Source organism: Dermacentor albipictus, chromosome 1 (genome assembly GCF_038994185.2).
Source record: "Dermacentor albipictus isolate Rhodes 1998 colony chromosome 1, USDA_Dalb.pri_finalv2, whole genome shotgun sequence".
Lineage (NCBI taxonomy): Eukaryota > Metazoa > Arthropoda > Arachnida > Ixodida > Ixodidae > Dermacentor > Dermacentor albipictus.
In genome coordinates, this window is record NC_091821.1 from 12,875,124 (window position 1) to 12,900,176 (window position 25,053).

At 50.1% G+C, this 25,053-nt stretch overlaps 2 protein-coding genes across 2 annotated transcripts in view; both read left to right on the forward strand.

Annotated features, from left to right (window-relative positions):
• Positions 1 to 2,371: 2,371 nt before the first annotated feature.
• On the forward strand, positions 2,372 to 3,247 carry LOC139054155 (uncharacterized). Its single transcript, XM_070530778.1, has one exon. The coding sequence runs from the start codon at positions 2,372 to 2,374 to the stop codon at positions 3,245 to 3,247; it is 876 nt and encodes a 291-aa protein (XP_070386879.1).
• Positions 3,248 to 17,484: 14,237 nt separating this feature from the next.
• The window catches only part of LOC135918192 (mitochondrial amidoxime-reducing component 1-like), a 34,782-nt gene continuing 27,213 nt past the window's right edge, over positions 17,485 to 25,053 (forward strand). Inside the window, exon 1 of the mRNA XM_065451870.1 lies at positions 17,485 to 17,765. The gene's annotated coding sequence lies outside the window, so the exon portion shown is untranslated. The remainder of the gene's footprint in view (positions 17,766 to 25,053) is intronic.

Sequence of the window (25,053 nt, forward strand, 5' to 3'; positions counted from 1 at the left end):
TCATAACTTTTGGAATCATAACTTTTTGGAACGACACCGACGCATGCCGGGAAGCAACAGCAGCACAATATTTAAAGTGAAAAGCAAATAACAGAAATAGCAAAAAGTGTGGAGAAGAAAATGGAGGCATTTGCTACAGCAGTCTAGGGTCACAATCAACTCGTAGACGTCATGCAGCATGAGATACGACAAACATCGCTAAAAAAATTGTTGGACTGGAAAGAGAAGAACACGCAAGCGGTGGAACAACGAAATAAACCAGCTACAGAAGAGCGTAAGCAGGCGTTTATATAGGGATCATTGAGAAGCCAAAATTTTGGTATTACACGAGGAAGTGCTATCTAGATGGGACAAGTACGAGAAAAAGAAAAGAGTGGCGAGCGTACTAGCGCAACAACAACAACAACAACAAATTAAATGTACAAGTGAAAGTTGGGTGCTTGACATTTGCAAAAAAGAAAGAAATAATAATAATAAAAGCACACCAAAAGATTCTGGAACCATGTAAGAGCACTAGAAGTTGCGATTAAAAATTCGTAAACAGCTGTAAGGGATGGAGATGGTAACGCCTTCGAAGGAGAAAACGCGCTGTGGTATGTCAGAGACGTTATTAGAGATAATTTCGGTAAGAAAGAAAGAAAGCGTAGTCGAGACTCAAACAGATCCAGCAAAAAAAAAGCCTGAGATATCAAAATTTTTCGTAACAAGCTTTTTACTGAAAAAAAGAGAAGAAAATGTCCCTAGTAACACAACCGCGGGATTCGATGAAATCCCAATGCAGTTAATCAAACAGCTGGGTTCAAAAAGCAAGGAACTGCTGTCTAATGCCAGAAAACAAGCGAATAAAATGAGGGAAATTCCCCTTTGGGTGGGGTGAAAGCAGGATCAACCATATCTATAAGGGCAAAGTGATAAAAATAAGAAAAGCTCGTCCAGGCCACTTATAGTAATGTCAATAATATTTAGAATGACAATTCAAGCCATAAAATTAGAGCTGTCGAAGTGGGTGGAGGAAAACGTTGTACTGGGGGAACTACAGAAAGGGTGCATACCAGGTATAGACGCTTAGAGGATAATATATTTGTACTAACTTAATGCATAGAGATTTCAATAGCTCAGAATAGACCTTAATGGATAGCATTTCTTGACAGTCTCGGAAGAGAACAGCAATTTACAATAGGTAGCGAGGCACTGGAAGTGGTAAGCGAATACATCTACTTAGGGCAGGTAGTGACCACGGATCCGGATCATGAGACGGAAATAATCAGAAGAATAAGAATGGGCTGGGGTGCGTTTGGCAGGCATTCTCAGATCATGAACAGCAGGTTGCCATTATCCCTCAAGAGAAAAGTGTATAATAGCTGTGTCTCACCAGTACTCACCTACGGGGCAGAAACCTGGAGGCTTACGAAAAGGGTTCTACTTAAATTGAGGACGACGCAACGAGCTATGGAAAGAAGAATGATGGGTGTAACGTTAAGGGATAAGAAAATAGCAGATTGGGTGAGGGAACAAACGAGAGTTAATGACATCTTAGTTGAAATCAATAAAAAGAAATGGGCATGGGCAGGACACGTAATGAGGAGGGAAGATAACCGATGGTCATTAAGAGTTTCGGAATGGATTCCAAGGGAAGGGAAGCGTAGCAGAGGGCGGCAGAAAGTTAGGTGGGCGGATGAGATTAAGAATTTTGCAGGGACAACATGGCCGCAATTAGTACATGACCGGGGTAGTTGGAGAAGTATGGGAGAGGCCTTTGCCCTGCAGTGGGCGTAACAAGGCTGCTGCTGCTGATGATGATGATGGATAGCATTTCTTATGGGAGCCTACGGCAACGCAGACAAGGAATTGCTATGGAATGTAGTGACCGTCCGTGACTTCGTTGTCCTCGCTCCTTAGAAATCCAGTTTGCCTCGCAGTGAGGGTCATTGCAGCCCGCTCGCCCGACGGGGGCGCTACCAAAGCCACTCGGCAAACCTGTTTTTACTTTTGAATAATGCCAGTCGACCCGTTCTCAACCTGTCAAAATGTGTATTACTTGCGTCCGCTAAACCGAGCTTCCAACAAGTGGTGACACAGGACATCAACGTTTTTTTTTTCTTCTTTCGAACACTAGCCATGGACGACGCTACTCCTACTTCTACTGACAGAGACGACGCCACGATCACGTCTCCTGTCATCGCCGCAGAGCTTCAGCTTCCCAGTTTTTGGCCCAAGAATCCTCGAGTCTGGCTTATGTAAGTAGAGGCCCGTTTTCAACTCCGGCGCATCCCTTCACTGAGAGCAAGGTGCCTGCACGTTGTTGCCGCGCTACCTCCAACATAGACGACTTGTTAGTGGCTACGCTTTCGGTTACAGCATATACGACGACATGAAACGCACGGTCCTACAGCGCCTCGACCCATCGCAACAGAGCAGGCTCCAACGGCTCCTTTCCGAGGAACTCGGCGATCAACGACCGTCACAACTCCTGCACCCGTTGCGTCAGTTGCTGGGTGGCCACTCCGCAAACGACCGCCAGCTTCCAATTTTGTGCGAGCTGTTCTTGGGGTGCCTCCAACAGTCCGCACGCATGGTACTGGCGGGTTCCGACGAGACGAGTCTCGATCGGCTAGCTGCACACGCTGACCGCATATACGACTGCTCGTCTGCGGCGCAGCTACTTGTCGCCGCTGCGAGAGTCTCAGAGCCAGGAGACGGACTCTCGCACCTGGAGGAAACAGTCGACCGCTTTCTAGTGCACTGGAGAAGCTTGCGACGGGTGGCAACATTGGCCACCAACTTCGGCGCAACCATTCACCTTGACAGTCTCGTAGCGCACCTAGAAACGCGCCGCGGAGGTTGTGCTGGTACCACCATCGCTTTTTCGAACATGCTGTCGCTGCACCCAGCCCTGTTCGCGGACGGTAAACGCACCGGCCAGTTGCTAACGACGACATGCGACATCGGCCCACGCGCAAGCCGCCTATTCTTCGTAGGCCACCGCCTCACCGGCACTCCCCTCCTCATCGACATCGGAGCCAAACTGTCTATCGTTCCCGTCACGGCCGCAGATCGCCAACGTGGCAAGTCCACTCCCACGCTCCACGCAGTGAACACTGCCATCGCGACGTATAAACGCTGGTCAATAACGCTAGACATCGGACTCCGGCGCTTGCACAGATGGGTGTTTGTGATCGCCGACGTCAGCTTTGCCATACTGGGAGCGGACTACCTCAGCCATTTCAACCTAGATGTGAGTGCCTAAAGATAACGATGCCTAAAGGATAACGTCACATCCCTCGATGTGCTTGACCTGCAGTCCAACTCACCTCATCTGGTATCCGTACGTTTCGGCTGCTGTCAATGTATACGACAAGATACCTGCTGAATACCGGCAACTCACGAAGGCTGCTTGGCTTCTTCTCAAAGCGCCTCAAGCCTACAGAAGCTCGCTACAGCACCTTCGGGAGGGAGATGTTGGCGATCTATTGCGCTGTCAAGCATTTCCATTTTTTTTCTCTTGAAGGCTGTAGCTTTTACATTCTGACCGATCACAAGCCGTTAACCTTCGTTTTCAAGAATAGTTCCTCGTTCTCGGAACGTGAGCTTCGGCAACTTTCCTTTATCTCCGAATTTTCTACAGGCATCCGCCATATCTCTGGGACCGAAAATCAGGCAGCTGACGCACTGTTGCGGATTGGCGCTGTGCCTGCTGGCCCTGTGGATTTCTAAGCTCTATAGCCTCCGCCCAAGAAAACGGCGAAGGCTCTATTGGATCTTGCCGTTGAGTGCGGGAGTTGGCCAACGTTGAGGAGGATCGTAAGATGAAACGGAAGGTCTATTTACATTATTTACAGTAATAACACAGAAATTAACAGTAATAAAGTCATTGACGACCGGAAGCAAATCGGACGCTGTGGCCCGTGGCACAAAGAACGAAAGAAATGAATTAATGCAGGAATGCTATACGTCTCTCGCTTTTAACCCCTTCGGTCTCTCGGGGTCACGTCATTTTCGGCCAATCGTCGAGCCCGCTCAGGTGTCGTCATTTTCCTCCAATGGTAGGCGCCCGTGCAAGTGCCGCCACATTCGGCTCATGGGGTCGCTCCAAGGGCTCCACTGTCCGAGGGATGACTTGCCACGGCGTTGCCTCCTGGTCTACAAGCGCTCAGCGGGAGGAGACGGGTTGTTCTTCGAACGACCTTTCAGAGCTGCAAAAGAGTTTTGCTCGAGACCAAGATTACCTGGAACAGTGCCAGGCTCCCGTTGCACTTTCGGGAAGAGTCAAGCAGAAGGACAATAGCTCGACGTGCGGCGCACGCGGTGGGGGTCTCCAACTTGTCTGACAGGTCCGGGAACGTGTTAGACGCGCTTCTGCGCACCTTAATCCGCCTTGGATTGGATTGAATTGGATTTAGTGGCCTCGCCCTTTGTAACCGGTGGGCATCGCCGTGAAAAGTAGCGTTGCCCTGGGCTTTGTAGGTAACGATCAGGTACATGCACACATAAGCACAGTCACACATGCATTCACACACACTATCAATGTCAATATCAGGCACACGCCACCTTTGGCCGTTAATGTGCGCGCACTATGGCCCACTTGATGGCCCACCACTCATTGAGTCGACTCTTGGTTGTGGCCACTTGGTCACTGCCGCTAGATGAAACGCTGCGGGAGAAGCCAAGCGCTAGCGGTAGTGGGGTGCCATCTATAGGCGCTGGTGTGAGGCTCGCGCAGTGCAGGACCAAATGTTCAATTGTCTCTTCGTCCGCATCACACACTCTGCACATAGCGCTTCCCACTTTGTCGTCAAAGCGCTGGCGGTAAACCATAGTTCTGAGAGCGCCGGCTCGTGCCTCGAAGAGGAGGCTGCTGGCTACATTGTTGTCATAGAGGGGTTCCACACGGATCTCTTGTTGGTATTCCCTATAGAGTTTCAGTGTGGACTTACCCTCCATTTCTCCCCGCCAGTGTCCGCCTCCGTCTGTCGCACCAGGGTCTCGACTGCTTTGGTCCACTTTCTCTCGGTCTCCTCCTGTACAGGGCTCGAGAAGAAGTCGTATTTCTTGGAAAGCTGCTGCAACCTTTTCGTCCACCTGGTGCGGATGCCATTGCGGTGTATGTAATCAAGCATACGCTGCGCCCAGCGGTGTGGCTGCATCAGGCGCAACCTGCCCTCGTACGTCAGCTTGCTGCGTGCTTCGCGCGCTTCAAACCGGGACCAACCGAGGTCTCCCTGGATTGCCTCGTTTGCCACGTTGCCATGGCAGCCCGTAGCCAGTCTCCCTACCAGCGCGCTGGCTGCGTTTCAGCCATTCTCGGGGCTGCGCTGTGGGGCATACGACTGCATTGGCAAACGCCAGTGCAGGCACGTGTACGGTTTTCCACAGCTCTCGCACCATAATGAAACGATTGAAGCCCCACAGGCACTTCCTGCGGAGTATTTGGCTGGCCTACTGAGATGTTACTCTCAGGCGCTTTCGTGGTTTGCCGTATAATCTTGTTGCGCGCTGAAGCACAGACCGAGGTATCGGTACTCAGTTGCCTGGGTCAGTAGTCCTCCGCATGGTAGCGTCAGCGAGCCGGGTGCCTCAGGGCCAGAGAAGGTATTCACTGCCGATTTCTTTGTGTTCAACTGCAGTCCCAGTGGCGCCAAGGCTTCGGCACAGCTGGTGATGAGGGTCTGCAGATCGCCAGTGTTCCCCGCCAGCAGCACTATGTCATCTGAAAATACCAGCCCCGGCAACACTTGCTGCTCCCTGAGCCCATCACTTGTTCTCTCCACCACAAAGCCTACCCTGGAGGCCAATAGCGTGCGCTCTACACATGGGGTATAAAGCATATAGAGTAAGGGCGAGAGTGGGCAACCCTGTTTTAAATCCTTGCCCACCATTACCTCGCTCGAGTAAGCGCTGTTCAGGGTAGCTACAACCGTGCTGTCTGCATAGAGGCGTCTGATAAGCCCAGTCCATGTTAGCATCATCCCAATCGCCTCAAGATGCCGTAGCAATGGCTCGTGCGGGACACTGTCGTAGGCCTTCGTCACATCAAGAAAGCAGCTAATCAGCCCACGTTCCTCCTTTCGTGCGACCTCTATACATTGGCTCAGGACAAACAAGTTGTCCTCGAGCCGTCGGTCGCGCCGAAAACCATTCTGCAATTCAGTGAGGTGCCCGCCCTCTTCGGCCCACGCAGTCATCCAAGCCTTTATCACTTGGGCGAACACACGATACACTACGCTAGTGATTGAAAGTGGCCGGTAGTCACGTAGAAGGCCGGAGTCACCAACCCTTTTAAGGAGCAGGATCACCTTGCCGCGTAGCCAGTCTATAAGTATTGGTCCACCGTCCAGAATTTTGCTAAAGAAATCAGCCAGCTGTGACCCTGATTCAGTACCGAGACATTTCACAAGTCCCGCCGGGATACCGTCAAGGCCTCGAGCAGTGCGCGCACCTATTCTCGTGATTGCCCTATCAACGGCACTCCGAGACACTGTCCACGTCTGATGGTCAGGATGGGTAGGGAGGGGCACAGCGGGTGAATCCTGTCGTGGTGGCGCATATAATTAACCTCTATTTAGCCTCTTTCATTTTCCTGTGCTGCCCTCTGCCGCACGCCGCTGAAAACGTTTTGGAAGGGTCCCTGGGCTTTCGCCGGTTGATTTGTGTACCTGCGCCCACGTTGAGTGCGCGTCCGTTGTATGTTTCGGGGATCGCGAAGCATTATTAATGGCTTCTTTGGGACAGCATGTCGTTTCCGAAGCCATGTAGCACTTAATGACTACTGGGTGAGCAGGCCTGAGTGCGCTGTTCTGCAAACAGTGCGGCCGATAAAGGCACGCTGAGTTCCGTTTGGCAGCACAGCTGCCTTGGAATTTGTCCCTGATTTCTGCACTTGGACATCAGATTTTGTATTCTTTTTACACGTTATTTAGACGTTTCGCATATTCAAAAATTATTCGAGCGCAGCCTTCTGCGTCGGATTTATTAGAGCAGTGCACTCGTTTCCATCGACATCTACAGCCGCAGGTCGTTGTTATCGTCAAATATTGTGGGAAAGGTCCGTCGCTGATATGAAATAGTGTCAAAATGTAGCGAAACATGCATACCTGCGCATATGTGTCATGTTGTTACACCCTGAGACGAGTCAATGTGAGCGACCGAACCACTTAAACAACGGCGACTGTGATCCACATACATATATTACGTGCTGTTAATTAACTCATTCTCGCTTTTCTTTAACTCCATCACACTTACAGTTTTTAGGTGCCATAGAGCATTATTAGAGAAAACTGTGCTCGCATAAGTGCTTATTTGTAGGCCATGTTCTCTCACGAAAACGCGCGGATGCCATCGCTCACACGGCGTTGGTATAAATGAGCGAGGCGGTTGTTCATGCTGCTGCATACCGAATACGCCGTCTCTTGTTTGCCGCTTGACGCAAACTGTGCATCTCTCAAATTGAGAAATGTGTCGGCAAAGCAACACGTACAGGCCCACGCATATACGTAGCGAATGCGGCCTACAGCCTACAGGTAGGGTGACGTACAGATGCTGGCACAGCGCTGTGTCGCCGCTTACCCCTTATTGCGTACGCGCCGTGAGAAGTGAAGTGTAGCTTATTTCAAATCGCTAAGGCCAGAATTGAACTATAAAAGCAGTTTCGTTCCACCTAACTACTTACATTTCAGTTCAGGTCCGCCGGTAGCGAGTGCATGAACTCGACGGCGCCAAGTTATCCTTCGCTGAACAGGATCGACATTGGCTCAAACTTCGTGGGCGCGGCCTTAGAGGGTTAAAGCTTGTGCATTTCAACTTGATAGGCGTGGTTGACTCATTTTGAGCACGAGTAATTATATATAGAAGCGAAGACGCTGCTATTGTGTTGTCGGTTCGACGGCCGATCGCGCGGGGTTTGGTCGAAAGAAGGTCGGCACGCTGATTTTGCCGGTGCCTTCGACAAGAAAGCCTGTCGCAGTACAAATCGCGCTCGTCGGTTGCGTCGTTGTCGACCTGGTGTGATAAAAAGGTTTCAGTGACGCACAATAGTCGGTCAATCATTGGAGTGAGCGTCTTGTCGGTCTCGTATCGACCCAGTGTTGCCGGGCCTTACGAGTACGTGCAGTCAGGAACGCGCTGCCACCACCAGCAAGTGAGGACCGACGCTGCAAAAAGATTTCGTCAGCAACGTGATGTACTTAAGTGTCGCCCAAGTGTAACGCACGGATTTTTCGTTAAATTAGCGAGTCATTCATGAAAGGCGGCAACTGCCTGGCTCACGGTGCAGTCCGGACAACTCGGACGATGCCCTGACCGCTTTCTCTTTTAAAGTGTAGTTGCACGTCTTCGGCATCGCACCGACGTCGAGCTACCACTAGAGTTTCAACGCGGTACACGGCACGAGTGTTTGCAGCAGCGCGCGCCCGAGCGCTTTTTTTTTTTTCGGGGGACTTCCCGGCGCGCGGCTACGCGCGCGACCCTTCCAAAACGTTTCGCGACTAATCCGCTAGGGCAAAGCGCATGCGCCGTCGTGCCATGATAGAAGAGGCGGAATACGGCGATCCGATGTGGTCTGGTGAACTCGAGTGATGCCAGGAAAAGGGTCCGTATCGTTGCTCCAGCTTGCGGAGGTGCCGCTTCTCTACACAAGATTGGTCACGTGCAACACATCGCAGGCAGCTCCTCGCCCTTTCGTGCTCCATCAGTTTCGGCGGCCAATATTCGATTCACTGCACGGGTTAAGCCATCTCGGCATCAGAGCGACACAGAGGCTTATCACAGACTGCTTCGTCTGACCAGGGATCAACAAAGATGTTCGAAGCTAGGCAAGAAGCTGCCAAGCCTGTCAAGCCGTGAAAGCGACTCGGCATACGCGTTCAGTGGTGCAGCCGTTTCGACAACCAGAGAGACGTTTCGCTCACGTGCATTTAGGCTTGATGGGGCCTCTTCCGCCCTGCCAAGGTTTCGGGTACTTCCTCACGTATGTCGACCGGTACTCAAGACGGCCCGAGGCGATACCTCTGCAAGACATAACGGCCGAAACTGTGGCGGAAGCATTTGTTGCTACGTCGGTGCCGCGGTACGGTTGCCCTTTGCGAATAACTACTGACCGAGGCCGACAATTCCAAAGCTCGCTTTTTTCCGCCCTGGCGAGACTGCTCGGCACGCGCTTTCATAACACCACGGCTTACCACCCACGGAGCAACGGCTGTGAGGATTGGGAGGTCAATCCCACCGTTCGTAACCAGTTGTCAAGATTGGAGTCGGGCATGAATTAGATGGTAGCTGACCCATGCCGTCGTCCAACTTATCCACGCTGAAGACGTTGTTTAAGGGAAGGACTGCTTCTCATCGAGAACGAGGAATATGGGGTTATTTAGAGTATCTACATAAGGAATTTGCAGTTCACCAGTCTAGCATGACTGCGAGAGAAAGTACACTGAGCAGCCACACAACAGCGGTTTATAAACACTCGGTCCTCCCTCGATCCCTAGGTGAGAGAACCGTTCGACCAGTCATCGTAGACGAGCCGCCTTTGAGCGGGAGGGTTTCCGCACCGGTTTCACGGTCGGGAGCACGCTTCCGCACCCGTTTCACGAACTCCACCGAGGGCAGACGGACTTCGCAGAACTCGGGCTTACGTCAGGAACGGTGCGTGGGAAGGGGCCTCCGAAGACCTTCCCTTGGCACCTCCCTTGCTCACGGCAGACCGGGTCGGCGGTGGCGTGTTCAGTCACAAAGCCTGGTTCGTCGAACCCATCTCTGCAATCCCGCGACGAAGGGTCGAGGACGCGGCGTATTGTTCTCCGCACACAGTAGACTTAGTGACGCCGTGTGGCTAGAGGGTGGCGGTGGCTTTCCAGGAAAAGTCGACGCCGTTCTCACACCTGGCTGGCAAAACTTGCACCTCAGCAGGCCGTTCTTAACACGGCATGGTCGAGCGTCTCCATCGACAACTGAAGGCGTCATTGACCACCAAGCCCGACAGACATCACTGGGTGGAAAGGCTACGCCTAGTACTACTGGCTGCGAACAGCAATCATGGATGACATCGGAGTCAGCGCAACCGAGATGCTCTATGGGTCAGAAATCTGCGTTCCAGGCCAGCACTCCGTCAGCGGCCGCGCAGCACTTTGAGATGCTACATTCCTGGCTCGACCAGCTTCGACCTACGCCGCGACGTATCGCTCGCGGGCAACCTGCGTTTAGTTTTCCGACAATGGAAACAACCACGCACGTCTTTCTGCGGCGCGACTCTAGCAAGACACCATGGACTCCTTTCTATGAAGGTCCCTTTCGTGTAGTTTCGCCTTCAGAGAAAACCTTGAAGATTCTGTTTGCGGCAAAGATCAGACAGTGTTGTGCGACCGCGTGAAACCAGCCTATCTTGGACATTGACTCTGCATTCCTTCCGATATTCACACCTAAGCCTCCGACATACTGGGGGGGGGGGGGGGAGCCCTTGTAGCGACCGTCCGTCACTTCGTTGTCCCTGCTCCTTGGAAATCCAGCTTGCCTCAACGTGGGGGTCATTGCACTTTCCTCCCCTCACCGTGCCTCGACGTGGGGGTCATTGCCCTCTGGATGGATGGATGGATGTTATGAGCGTCCACTTTGGAACAGGGCGGTGGGTTGCGCTACCAAGCTCTTGCTATTATACTGCCTAATGTCCTACCTAGGTTAAACAATAAAAAAAGAAAAAAAACCCTATTAACTCTCACAACAAAATTTTCTGATTCCCTTTTGCGAACTGTGTTTTTGTACGTCTCCGTTTTTTGTCGTTTCCCTACGTTTCTTCCACCAATCCTCCAATCACATCTTACTAATCCCTACTGCGTACATGCTTACTTTTCCACTGCTCTCGATGAACCCAAGGGCTTCAAGGAGGCCAGCGGTGCCTAAATCGACCGCTGGGTAGATATCTTCACATTCTAATAAAACATGCTCCATAGTTTCCCTAGCTTTGCCGCAGCAAGCACATGCTTCGTCCTCCTTCTTATATCTCGCTTTATAGGTGCGTGTTCTAAGGCATCCCGATCTCGCTTCTAAAAGTAATGAGCTTCCCTCTGAGTTATCATAAATTGTTTCTTTCCTGATTTCGTTTTTTCCTCTTGAGTAGTTACCCATGGCAGGTTTCTTTTCCATTGCCACCACCCATGAGATTATTTCAGCGCCTCTGACTTTCCGCTTGACGTTCATTCTTGCTGTGTTGCCCACCCTACAGGCTGCATACTCGCTGGTAAGCTTCCTTGTTCTTTTCCTCCACTGCGAATCAATGTTTTTCCTGTACAGATATCTCAACACTCTCCCAGCCCATTTACTTTCTTCCATATTCCTCAGTCGTTCTTCATACTCAATTTTACTGCGAGCTTCCCTCACTTCAAAACTAGTCCAGCCCATATCACCCTGCACAGCTTCATTTGTAGTCTTCCTGTGAGCGCCCAACGCGAGGCGTCCCACTGACCTTTGGTTCCCATCGAGTCCTGATTGCACTCCTGATTTAAAGCGATCACCAAATGGGGCGTCCGTGCCCACTGCCTCACCGCGCGGGCAGCCAGCGGCGGAGCGTAAACAAACTCGACCGCACTCCGCTATGCCGGCATTTCTAGGGGACAAATGAATACAACGCGCTCTAAGAAACCTCCTCCGTAGTGCCTAGGCTGAGTCATAGATTCAAGGAGCAAAAACCCCCAGATTTTCTCTCTCGCGCGCGCTTTTACTCGCGCCTGCGCAGAAACGTCGAGCTCCGTCAAAAGTGCCACCGCTCCGCTCTACCTACTAGCAATTCTAAAAACGCACACCGGACTGGTCCGCGGGTTGGTGCTCGCCGAGGCCTGCGCATGCCAGGGGTGTATAAGATCGGCTGTTCGCTATCGCGGACAGCTAATTTTTTATGCAAACACTCCCTGGCACGCTTCGGCCTCCGCAGCCCCAACCCACGGACGCCCCTGCTTCCAGCTTTGACCCCCCGCTACTCTTTGGGTGCCCCGGAGATCCTGTGCCACATGCTTTATTATAACCTCAGGTGCTTTCCCGAGGCCTCCGTTTGCCGGTTACATGTGCCCTCCTGGAGCAGTGTTTGTAAAAAATCCAAGCTATCGTTGCGACGTAACAAGCCGCCCGTGACTTATACAACACCAGTCAGAACCTTGCACCTTCAGACCCAGCGATCACCAAATGGGGCGTCCGTGCCCACTGCCTCACCGCGCGGGCAGCCAGCGGCGGATCGTAAACAAATTGGACCGCACTCCGCAATGCCGGCTTGTCTAGGGGACAAACGCATACAACATGCGCTAAGAAACCTCCCCCGTAGTGCCTAGGCAGAGTCACGTACAGTCGAACACGGATATATCGAACTCGAAGGGGATCACGAATTAATTCGATATATTAAAAATTCGATATAAAAAAATGCAGGCCCAGAGACTACCTGTGGCGGACGATGACCTACCGATCGGCGCATTCAAGAATGACAACTATTTCCGCACACACGCCGCAACGTAATGCTTTATTTGCGTGAAAAAAAAAATCGCTTATGTTTGTCTGCTTCTTCGCCTTGCAAATGAAATTAAAGACGCCAACCTCGATCTTATCGAGGCTGTTCAGGTGCGAAAGCCCGGTTCCTTCCATGTCGCCGCAACAACGGCGAATCAAGCTGAACGCGGCCGCCACTTCAGCGGCGGAGTACGAGCGTGTAGCCGCCCCCTCGTCCGGACGATCTTCATCGCCACTCGAGCTGTCGGCCTGGGTCCCTGTGACTGCAGCTACAATGTCCTCGTCGGCGAGGCTCGCAACAGCCTGAACATTGCTGTCAACGCCCACAAAATCGTCAGCAGACACTTCGGCTGGAACGGCAGCCGGGAAAAGGGACGACAACTCGCGAAACGCGTCGTCCATGCACTCGTTGTCGCCGTCGCCGTCTTCGCAGGTTTCGGGAAGTTTGGCCGTCACGAGGCCTGCCTTCCGGAAGCAGTTGGCCACGGTATCCTGCTTCACGTCTCTCCAGGCGCCCGTCATCATTTGAATGGCCCCCAGCAGGTCAACCTTAAGCTCAGTGCCCATGCGGAGGTTCACCAAAAGCCTATCAATGAGTCGCCTCCTGTAGCCGACTTTGAAGGATGCCCTGGTTGAGCGGCTGCAACTTCGCTGTCGTGTTCGCCGGCAGAAACTTGAGCGCGATGTTTTCGAGCTTGCAGGTGGTGTGATAGGCGGAGCAATTATCGACGAGAAGGCAAGCGTGACGCCCCGACTTGCCCAGTTCGGCGTCCCACGCTTGCAGCCATTCCGTAAACAGCTGACGCGTCATCCGCGCTTTCTTATTGAAGGCGTAGCGAACGGGGAGCTGCTTACAGTTTTTGAAGCAGCGCGGTGCCCTTGCTTTGCCGATCACAAAGGGCTGGAGCTTTTGAGAGCCATCCATGTTAGCAGCGAGCAGAACGCTCACGCGGACTTTGCTCATCTTGCCCCCGTGACACGTGGTGCCCCGGACGTCGAGCGCCTTGCTGGGCAGCATCTGCCAAAACAACCCGGTCTCGTCGGCGTTGAAGATTTCCGCGGGTGAAAACTTCGCGCAAATTTCCGGCCATTCCTTCGAAATCCACTGCTGAATATCCTGGCTGATGACGGCTCCGCTTTCCCCAGAAATGGTTTTGCCAACTATCTTATGGCGGTTCTTAAACCTCTGCAGCCACCCTGTGTTGTCGGCGAAGTTGTCATCACCGAGTGCAGCGGCAAACCATTTAGCTTTAGCCATTAGCATTGGACCATCCACCGGAATGTTCTTAGACCGCACCTCTAAAAACCACGCATAGAGGGCCTTTTCAACTTTCTCGTGGGCAGGAGCGCGCACACGACAAGCTCCCGACGTTCGTTGCTCCGCCGCTTTCGACTTTATGTCCGCCTTGTTTTTTAACAAGGTGCTTAGAGTGCTCCGAAGAATCCCGAAGTCGTCTGCCACCGTCGCACTTTTCTCGCCCGCCTCAACACGCTGATGGACGCTGAATGGCTTTCAGCTTTGTCGCAAAGTCCAGGTTCTTGCGCTTCTTGACGCTGCTTGTGCTTGCTGCGGCCATTGCTTCCGCGTCAGCTCACCACGATCCAGTCACACGTGTCGTGAGACGCACGCAAAACAATAATGAACACGAAACACAAGAACGCGCACAAAACACAAGAATTCATGTGCGCAGCCTCCGCCAACAAAGCGCTTGCGATGGCCACCTCCGAGGGCGACAGCGACGTACGAAAGGCACGAGCGGTGGTTGGCTGAGCCAAGCAACAAGAAAAAAAAAAGGCAAAAGGAGGAGGCCGCCGGCGCCTTCGTTCCTGGCTACGCGGGGGAAGGATAAGAGACATTGGGAGAGAGAGAGAAAAAAAATTACCGACGATTACGTTACTTCCTAATGCGAAATTTGAGCGCAGCAAATAAGCTGTTTCACCTTTTCGATAGATTGAGGCAAAGAAATCGAGCAACACATGTATGCGCTATCACAGAATTTTTTTTTATTTTTCACACGTATTCCTTGAACAAAGACTCCACTAACAGTTCTTGACAGTCATGAAGGAAGCTTTGTGGTCGGAGAAATAGACTGATATATGTTCGACTTGGTACACCAATGCTTGATTCTGACGGCGGCGACGGTAAGCTTCTGCTTCGGCGGCACGCACCTCTGGATTCTGACGGCGACGGCGCTGGGCCTCTGCTCTGGCAGCTCGTTTAGCAGCAGCAGCAGCAGCAGACGGAGGACTTCCATCGGTCGTCTCGCTCATGGCTCAGAAAGAACTGGCAGATAATTTCGCAGTGGCGAACGGCAGCGGCAATTTCGGCTCGGGCGGTGCACATATACAGATCCGCCGCCACCGATCTGGCTCTCTGATTGCCACCGCACAGGGCGAACGGCAGCGGCAATTTCGGCTCGGGCGGTGCACATATACAGATCCGCCGCCACCGATCTGGCTCTCTGATTGCCACCGCACAGGGCGAACGGCAGCGGCAATTTCGGCTCGGGCGGTGCACATATACAGATCCGCCGCCACCGATCTGGCTCTCTGATTGCCACCGCACAGGGCGAACGGCAGCGGCAATTTCGGCTCGGGCGGTGCACATATACAGATCCGCCGCCACCGATCTGGCTCTCTGATTGCCACCGCACAGGGGTTGCATTGGAGGAGGAGCGAAGAAAGGAATTAAGTTCGAGCCGGCGCTTTGACAACCGGAGACTCGCAGGAAGAGGGGGAGGGGGGCGGCGTGTACACCCAGCGGCAAACGATGGGGGCAGAAGCGCGCGCAGCAAGCGGACAACACGATAAAGGGAGGAGGGAAGAGATAGCAGCGACTGACTGATGCCGCTGACGCCAATAGTGAGTCAACCCCAGCTGCGGAGTTGGTTTCAGGGACAACGCCGCCGATGCCGACACAAACAATATGATACCCTCGCTTCCGCAGCGCTAAGAACCAGGTCTAGCCGTGGGAAGGTGGTCACGTATTCGTCGACGTGCCGGGGCCTACGTGAAATAACCGGCGCGTCGGCAACTGAAGAGCACCCTATCCGCCACACAAGAACAGGGGGGGGGGGGACCCTTTCCTCCTCTTTCTGCATGGCGGCGACGGTGTTCTATGCAGTCACGTTATCTTGACTCTCTAGCGGCGTCAGCGGCATCCAGCGGTATCAGTCGGTCACTGCTAGCGCTGGGGGGATGAAAGGGGGGCGGAGCTGGTTACGAGGCCGACGACAACGCCGACGACGACGCGAAACCCAGGAACGGACGCCAAAGAGCTGCGCTCTAAAAAAAGGCAGTTCCGCGGAGAGCGTGCGCAGCGGGAGTACAGTCCGAGCCTCCCTCCCTCTCGCTCGCGCATTTTCCGAGCTTTTCGAGGGAGGCGCGGAGCTCGCGGGTGCAGCGAGTGCCGAGATCGCGCGGTGTTCTATAGATCCAATGACGGGTAAAAATATCGTTCGATATAAACGTACGAATTTCTATACTTTAACACAGAATTTTCAAGAGGATAATTTACGAGTTTGATACAGACAATAATTCGATATATGTGGGTTCGATATATCCGTGTACGACTGTATTAAGGCGTAAGCCTTTAGTGGCTCATGGGTGTCCATGTACAGTCCGTGGTGGACGCAGGAAAGCGGTGATCAATCACTATCGGTGACATCTGTGACAGCGCCTGATGAATGACCCTAGGTGAACAATGGGTGATCAATCAAAGTTGACAGATGGTCTTAGGCGAACATTTGGTGATGCATCAAAGTTGACAGGTGGTTCCGAGTGAACAATGGGCGATTAAAAATTTTAGAAATAAGCTAGAAAATATCAAATAAAAAGAAATAAAAGAACTAAACAAAAAAAAAATAAAAAAGTACAGCCGAGTCAGTCGGATGTCTCCGAAGAGCGCGCGCACTGCGCTTGCATCCCATGCTCGCGGCCACGGCGGCGTCCGTTCGCAGAACAGTTCAGACAGCAGCAACAGAGGCAGACATAGATAGGCTTTTGCCTATCGCAGTTTAGGTCAGCAAAGTGCTCATAGATTTTTTTCAAGCAGCAAAGGCCCCCAGATTTTCTCCCTCGCACCCGCTCTTACTCGCGCCTGCGCATAAATGTCGAACGCCGCGAGAAACGCCACGCACCGCTGTACCTAATAGCAATTGTAAAAATGCAGCCGGGTCCAGGGTCGAGCCAGTTTTCTCCGTGCTCTCGCGCCGCGTGCGTGGATTCACCGCGGCAGGCCGTCGTTTATATAGCGCGGCGCACCACTGTATATTATAGTATAGAGATCAGCGGTGCGCACACATAAGTACGTGAGTGTTGTGCGCACACAGACTAGCATTCGTGCTGAGCCGCTGCGTACAATCACTGGTCTGAGCTGAAATGGGCAGTAAATGCTAGGCTGCAAATTCATATACTTCCACTGCGCGACGACAAAATTCGACAGTTTTCCAACGGCCTCGTATACGCTCGAAGTGCCACTCCTGCCACAACTCTGGCAGCGCCTGGTAGCGTTCCTCGGCACGCCAACGTATGGTGCAGCACCCTACGACGATGTTGTAAGACGTATGGCGGCAGTTACGGGGCGCTGTTTCTGCTGCGCCGCAGTAATTGCCTAAAGTGCTGCGTCGCGCCAGCATGTCGCGCCCGCGTTATTCCGCGTGTTTTTAGGACACGATCCATCTAGCTGGAGCGCAACGCTAAACCTGCTATCGCTGTCGATAGAGAGTTTTAGGTTAGGGGACGCAAACAAACCGGGCGTACAAAAGAACCCAAAGCGAGCACCAAAGAGCGCGGAGGGCCCACAATGGAGCTTGCGTCCTCCACCGCTTGGGTACGGCTTGTGTCCCCTAATCTAAATCTCTCTAATGCATCGCCCTTCGGGCGAAGCTGCCATTTTCTTTTCATCGGCATACTTTTGGAGTTGTCGCTGCACTAGAAGTTTTCCTTCCGCAAGAGCCAAGATACCGTCTCGGCGGCAACTATCGCTCCTGACTTGCCTAATACGCGTCGGTCGGTGTCATTTGCACGCGTGCAAGGTCGGCGCTATCTGAAGGAACGTCTCCTAAGAACTTGAGCGTCTCTCAAGAATTGTCGCGATTTCAGCATCCCCATCCCCTGCATGGATGCGCAATAAATGTGCGCATCTTGATCTCGCATTCCCTTGATCGTGCTGCGCACAAGTTAAATTATTTCTTGCTGTGCGAAACGCTGCCGACTGTGTTCCGTTTGCTCTGGCTAGGTGCATTTGGAAACACAAGACTCGTGATTCGTGTCCCTGCTCGAATGCTTTGGTGAGTCAACACTTTCGCCACATTTAATATTTGAACTCTTCGTTACGACGCCTATAGAACTCGATTAACTTGATCGATTTTATATACGCTTTGTTAAACATCTCCGTTAGAATTCTTATTTTTTGACTCTCAGTGCACATACTAAATATAGCATATTAGTTTCATTCGTGTTCCTTGAGGTGCATTTTTTGAAAATTAACATAATAATTAGGGGTGTGCGAATATTGAAATTTTCGAATACGAATCGAATACGAATAAGGCGAAAAACTGTCTTCGAATATCGAATCGAATATCGAATATATGTGTAGTATTAAAAAATTGCAAAACGAGGTAACAATAGCTTCATTACCCTTTTAAAAATAATATTGCATTTTACGAGGCTGCTTCAGGTTAAAGAGGCACTCATTATAGGTAATGCACTCAGGTAATGTCAGGTAATGCTCTGTCAGGTAAACGCTTGTTACAGATTATTGTGAAGGAAAATATACTGCTCAACATGTTCAGAAAGTAAGGGCTCTATGCACTGTGACAACATTTGTCCAGGTAACATTTTCTAGGTGCATATTTTATTGCGCATACTTACAAAGCCCGAAAGTACATCATATATTGTTACGAAAGAGCCCTGGAATAAAGCTTGGTAAAAAAAAAAATCGAAACTGATCATGTCTCACGGGCCTGATGCAGATAGACTGGAACAGAGCGTACACATTCATAGTAAGGTTCGTTACAGCACTTAAGATCACAGTGCTGTAACGCTGTGTCGTCGTTTTGTACCTTCTTTTGTCCCTGTTTTGTGTTGCGCTGTAACGAACCTTACTATGAATCCCAACAAACTGGCCCAACTTGCCATCTTGATGTAGAGCATACAGATAATGAGCGGATCATGTGAAGCTCTCAGTGAATAAACATGTTTTTAGGAGAATGTGGAGCAAGCATATAATTCGTTAATTGCTAAATTATTCACAGTCTGTCCGAATATTCGCCGTTTCGACCATTATTCGGCCGTCCTCGAATATTCGGGAATTTACGAATATGCATTTCTCGAATCGAATACGCTTCGAACAAGGAAAATATTCGATTCGTATTCGAAATTTCGAATATTCGCACACCCCTAATAATAATTAACAAAAATTGTGCCAGCAACTATTACAAGCTATACATCCATTCAAGACAGCAGTGACCAGGCATGACCATGCATCGCACTATACGTTGCGATTACTACGTCTTCAAATAAAATGTTAAGGCATAAAAGCACCGAAATGAGGACATTTCTAGCGACAATGAAAGAATTTAAGTTGACGTTGCCTTTTTCTCGAGTCTTCTGCCGTGACCTCACAGTGAACGAAGAAATGTAGTAAAAATAAACAAGAACATAGTCGCTCAATGCGAACTTCAAAGTCTCGCTTAACGCCTACATTAATTTATTAATAAATTTTATCGACACATTCGCAGCACGCGTTGCGATGCTCAGGGGACCAAGATACACGGCCTATAACATACAACCATGTATATGTGATGAAACGTTAATGTTGTGTTGGCAGTTCATTCATTCATTCATTCATTCATTCATTCATTCATTCATTCATTCATTCATTCATTCAAATAACTTTATTGGGTGCCCTGCGATTTGCTGGGGTGAGCCTGGACCCCGCCTAGGTTTCAGCCAATGGTTGTTGGCCCGGCGGATTCCTCGGCTCGCTGGATGGACGGCCCAGAGTTGGTGCTGCAGGTACAAGTTCAGCAACGCAGACTCCCAGCGCGCGCGGAGGCTGTCGCTGTTTGAGGCTGCATCACCGTTATTCTGTATTATAGCCGTACATTCCCATAGGATATGCTCCAGGGTGGCTCTAGAGTCGCAATGTCCGCACTTGTCAGTGTGTATAAATCTGGGTGTATTAGGTGCATGATCGCTGGAATTGGATAGGATCTGGTCTGTAACTGCGGCCATTCGACAGACAGATTTTTGCTTAACTTTGGGCGCGGCTTCAGAAATACTTCAGTTTGGCCTAGTTGGTATTTACTGCAAATCATATTGACCGCAAAAAAGACGGGGACAGAGGAAGAAAACACATAAACAGCACGGGCGGTAACTTTCAACTGTTTTATTCATAGCAGCCAGTGGGCAGTGCGGCGGCGGGAATGTGCGCCTCTGCAATCTATGATGTTGTGTCATTTCGTGAAATCTGGTCATTCGATCTTCGCGAATTCCCACTCGTCGGTAGTCGGAGAGGCGGGGCTAAGCGAGGCTCGGTCCGTAAGCTCTCGAGCCATGCGGTGCGCCGCCTCATTGCTACCGTCTGGTAGTGTGTGAGCGGGTGTCCAGCTGAGATGGACACTTTTGTCGTGGTTATTAGCTAATTTTGAGAGTCGTAGTGCCTCTGGGGAGATTCGACCGTTGGCGAAGTTTCGTATGGCCGTCTGGGAATCACTGATGATTATGCCCGCTTGTGTTTGTGCTGTGGCTAACGCGATAGCTATTTCTTCCGCGGTTTCTGCGTGTAGTGTGTTGACTGTAGCGCTCGTCGTGCATTTTCCCTCGTAATTTATCACCACGTGTGCAAAAAACTAAAACAAAACAAAAAAATGTATGTTTTGTATTGCTTAAATAAGGGAGTGAGAGAGAGGTTAGGATACTATGTCGCTTTTAACCAACGTGTGCCAAGTTGTGAAATGAAATTAATTGCAGCACACTGTAAGGATGCACAAATACAAGCATGTATTTTTGCGACGTCATTTGCAAAGGATATGCTGACTGGGCTTAATGTTTAATCATGAATAAAACTTGCAAAGGTTCCTTTTCTTCTCGCTCGAGTAAAACCAAAAGGTTAGCAGCAGAATGAAACTTGTAAGGTTCCCTTTTTGACCTAAATGCCTCAATAGAGTGTCACAGCATGTCCACAACAAATGACGTAGGTACAGCGCAACAATTTTAAGAAGGAAAATGAAGAGACAGGAAAGAACGCCGACTTTCAACGGAAAATCAGCGTTCTTTTCTGTCTCTTCATTTTCCTTCCTGAAATTGCTGCGCTGTACCTCCGTTATTTAGTATGAACCAACTCGCCCAAATCAAGCTGTTTGTTAGGCCATAACAACCAACCAGCGACGAATACATGTAAAATCAACTTCACTCTCCAAACATATGCATACAGCGTGGCACTGCAGCATTCTTTGGGAACTAACTGCGATTTCTCGTGACCGTCTAGCCGTTTTGGTAGGCTGGTCCCGAAGATAGTGAAGCCTAACACATTAATAAAAACCGCACGGTGGTACGGTACATCGAAGATAGAGCCATCCTTCACTACCGTGCCACCGTGTGGTATACCGCACGGTGGCACAGTGGTAAAGTGAGCATTCTCGCATTCTTCCCTCGTGACAGCTAACGTTTTGAGACGCTGTCGTTTGACACGCTGCGCGGGCTTCCCGAGTGGTTACTTGAGGATGCGGCGCTCGCAGTTGGCACGGTGGCAAGAAGGAGCGCCAACAGACAGTGCAACACAGGGCTACAAGTAACCACTTCCCCAAGCATGCTAAAGGCATTCTCGAAAACTGCGGTCTATAAATATTTTCTAGCTCTTATTTTGTCACTTTATTTCGAACACATTTTTTAAAGAAAGTCTATACAGAAGTTACTCGGATTACGTTACTACATACGAATTAGCTGCCCAGACCGACACCATTTGCAAGAGAAAGCAAGGGAATCTGTTTACTAATTAAACTGAACGCAATAATGAACTTCCTAGTTACCAACCTCATGGCACATGTTCATATCGGAAAGTTGAAGACAATCGTCGTATATATCTAGTTCCGTGTTTCTACATACCTAAAGGGTCATATAGAGCAAAATAACTAACGTCAAATTACGTTCTTTTTCCTTTTTTTTCTTTAGCTGCTCGCGCACGCGCCACCTCGAGACCCCTTGTGTGACGTAAAAGCGTGTGCGCAAAAGGAAGCTGCCGTCGCACTTACCGCGACCTCATTTCGATTGGCGCTGCGTGCGGCTGCCCGACTGGATGCACAGTCACTTCAGCAGCAGGGGCGAGACAGACCGCTTTATCCCACCCTGCGGCAGCACTTCACTTTACGCCCCCCTGCTACGGCAGAGGGGGGCTGCACTGCGAGCCGTGCTTTGCAGTGTAAATTGGTAAATTTGGTAAATGGGTAATTTGGTAACTCGAACGAATAATTTTACGGCAGTTATCTCGGTTTACATGACCGTTTTGAAATGCGGAAGCACGGAACTAGACTGTTATGACGATTCCATACAAGTTCTTATCACAAAGACGTGCCGTAAGATTTGTAACTAAGAAGTTAGTTAGTGGAACTTGTCTAATTAGTGAATTGATTGATTTGGTTTTTTTTTTCTAGCGAATTATATCCGCCTGGGCAGAATTGAGTGACTTCATTCGAGCAACTTCTGCGTCTTTTTTTTGTTTTTTTTGTCAGGAAAGGGTTCAAAGTAAAAAAAAAATACCTATATGTATCTGCGGACAAGCTGCACAACTTCATTGCCAGTGATGTGCTATATCTTTTGCAATTCTGATATCTTACCGGTTATGATTACATGCCCTATCGTAACGATGAATTTCCCTGGTCGACCTGAAGGAGCTTTGTGAATCTTTTACCAAACACTTAAACTTTGCTACCGCAGAAATATAAGATGATTCAACGTCAATCAATGTGGAAGTTTGTCAGATACAGCGAGTTCTTTAAATCGTGTCAAAAGTTTTGTTTTTGCGCATGTTCCATAGCTTCAGTGTAACTTCAATGACTCTGTGAGGAAAATAACAGTGCTCAGAGGTCATATTTACATAAAATCCTAGAACCAGTCCAACTCCCTCTTTCAGAAGGCAGAGAAATCTTGCCCCTCTCTAACATAAGGTTGAATCCAGTGTTTGATGCTGTTGTTTATCCATTTCTTTGTAGTGAAATTTATTTTATAAGTATCACTTTGTATTTATTGACTTTTGAGCAAGAGGGAGTGATGTGTTGGAGAACAAGTTTATACTGAACAGCATGCTGCGGATAACATTTAAACTGGTCTCGAGGCAAAGTTTACTGCTGGGAAAAATAAAAGAAAATCTCTTGCAGATCATTTAGTGGAATTTACAATTAGATTTTTATTCACCTATCCTTAGCAAATAAAATGAAAAAATCTGAAGTTCGCTTGCACTGGGTAAATTAAGCAATCCACGTTCAGCAACTGATGTTGCACCGGCAATAACTGCGCAACTGGAGCATGCAAGCCCTACACGAAGGATATAAGCTATGTATACTACGCGGTTGCACACACTTATGCTGAGTTTATGCATATATGTAGCGTTTGATAGAAAACCATATACAATGATCGGAAGCGCCAGTAATTACAGATGTGTGCAACTTGCAGCGGCCATCCTTGATTGCGTTATCAGCTGCGCTCTGTGCACAGTTTGATGCGCCTTGGATGGCAGAGTTCGTTGCTTTTGGCACGCGGAGGAAGGACGCTTCGATACAAACTGCGCCGTCTCACCACCGCCGCCACGGACTACTGCACATGCATAGTCAGGGGTTCTTCCGCGTCCTGGGACCGTATCTTATAAAGATCCATTTAATTTTTAATTTTTGTTTCTACCTTCATCATTGGCGCGGCGAATAAATGTGTGAAACGAGATGGGTCGTTCCAAAATACATCTGTTCATGTTTTGGGCGATCGTTTGGCTTTCAGTTTGGTGGCTTACTGTTTTGGAACTTGCCGGCGGAGCGCTGCGAGCCTGCGAACGCTGGCGCCCCGCAACGGCCGTCGCTGGGCGCCAGCGTGTACAGTTATGCGTTCTTGCTCTTCCGAACGGCTTATGCTATGTTCAGACTACGTTCGTAAGGCGCCGATTTTTCGTAACATACGTAAGCGGAAGCGCAACAAGCATATGCGTCTAGTTCAGACTGCGAACGTAAAGGTACCAACGTGCGCAATTCTCGCAAAAATCGTGGGTGAGAGTGTTGAAGGGTCGGCAACATTTACGACTGTTATGTTACGACCGTTGCGACACAGCCAATGACCGATAAGCTTTCGGCTTTCAACAACCGGTGACGACACTTCCGTCCTTCCGTCTGCAGACAGCTCCGGGCGCGGGAAGTGCCATTCCGCCATTCCGTGCGCACGATTGGCTGTGTTCGTGAAAATTTTTGCAGTGCGCCTTGCGAGACTGTTTTCATTTCATCTGGTTTATCCGCCGAGGAAATCGATGGCCGCAGATGCGTGCTCCGAACTTCGATGAGTGGTCTCATTAGGTTTCCAAGGAAGCGGAACTGCTGGGGCGACATGCGCATGATGTTATGAAACATCGCAGCGTCACCAAATCGGAGCTTGGCGAAAAGGTTGTGGAAATCGCCGTCCGCGGCGCTGTCGAGAAATACTTGCCGCACCCAAACCCTTCTGCGTCGCCTTCGTCGTCTTTGGGCGATTGAATACATGACTATAAGTTTGTTTTGAGCGTGAATTTCTTCGATCTCGGCCAGCGCTCGCATGTTGGCAGGAGCCATATTGGACTGCTAGTGACGTCCATTCTGCAGCTCCAAATTTGATTGGCCTGTTGTAAAAGCCGTAATTTAAGCAGCAGTAAATGTGAACAAAGGTGCCGGCTTAACTGCCGTAACGTTTTTTACAGCCGTTACGTTCGATACGCCAAAAGAGCTGTTACGCGCGTTACGACCGTAGTGTGAACATAGCATTAGCTGGTAGTTACTAACAGCAATACCTCCCCCCTCCCTCTCCGGCTAACGTCGCAACGTCCGCTAATGTCGGTCGTGTTAGTGGAACACCGTTTTAACCAAGTAATAGCCCGCTTCCCTTCAACCATGTTACACCGTGCTTGTACTGCATTTACGCACTACATGTATGCATGACCTGGCTCTGGCAGCGTTAGCCAGTCATTTTATTCTAGTAACTAAGCTCGCACTTCATTTTTCTATGGGCTTTCTCTACTTATTTACAAGAGTGTGTTTAGGACAGACAAAACGAGGCAAACCATCAGTTCCTGTTACAACTGTGTCGGCTGCATTTCTGCTATGAAAGTGCAGAGACATTCGTATGCTCAGGCTATGGTGCAAGTTAAAGGACGATAGCAGGTGTTAGTTATTATAGTTTTGCTGTACTTTATCTCTTAGCTGTACACATCCCGAGACGAGACAGGACAATTAATCCCGCGATTGCATTAACTGTAAGCTATGTTTACGAATGTTATACGTAAAATATGAAGGTTCTCTCGTGTGCTCATTTTCATTCCTCCCTTTTCTTATGTGCTGCTGTGGACGT

Coding starts and splice junctions, on each gene's coding strand:
- LOC139054155 (XM_070530778.1), top strand. CDS start 2,372: ATGAAACGCACGGTCCTACAGCGCCTCGACCCATCGCAACAGAGCAGG.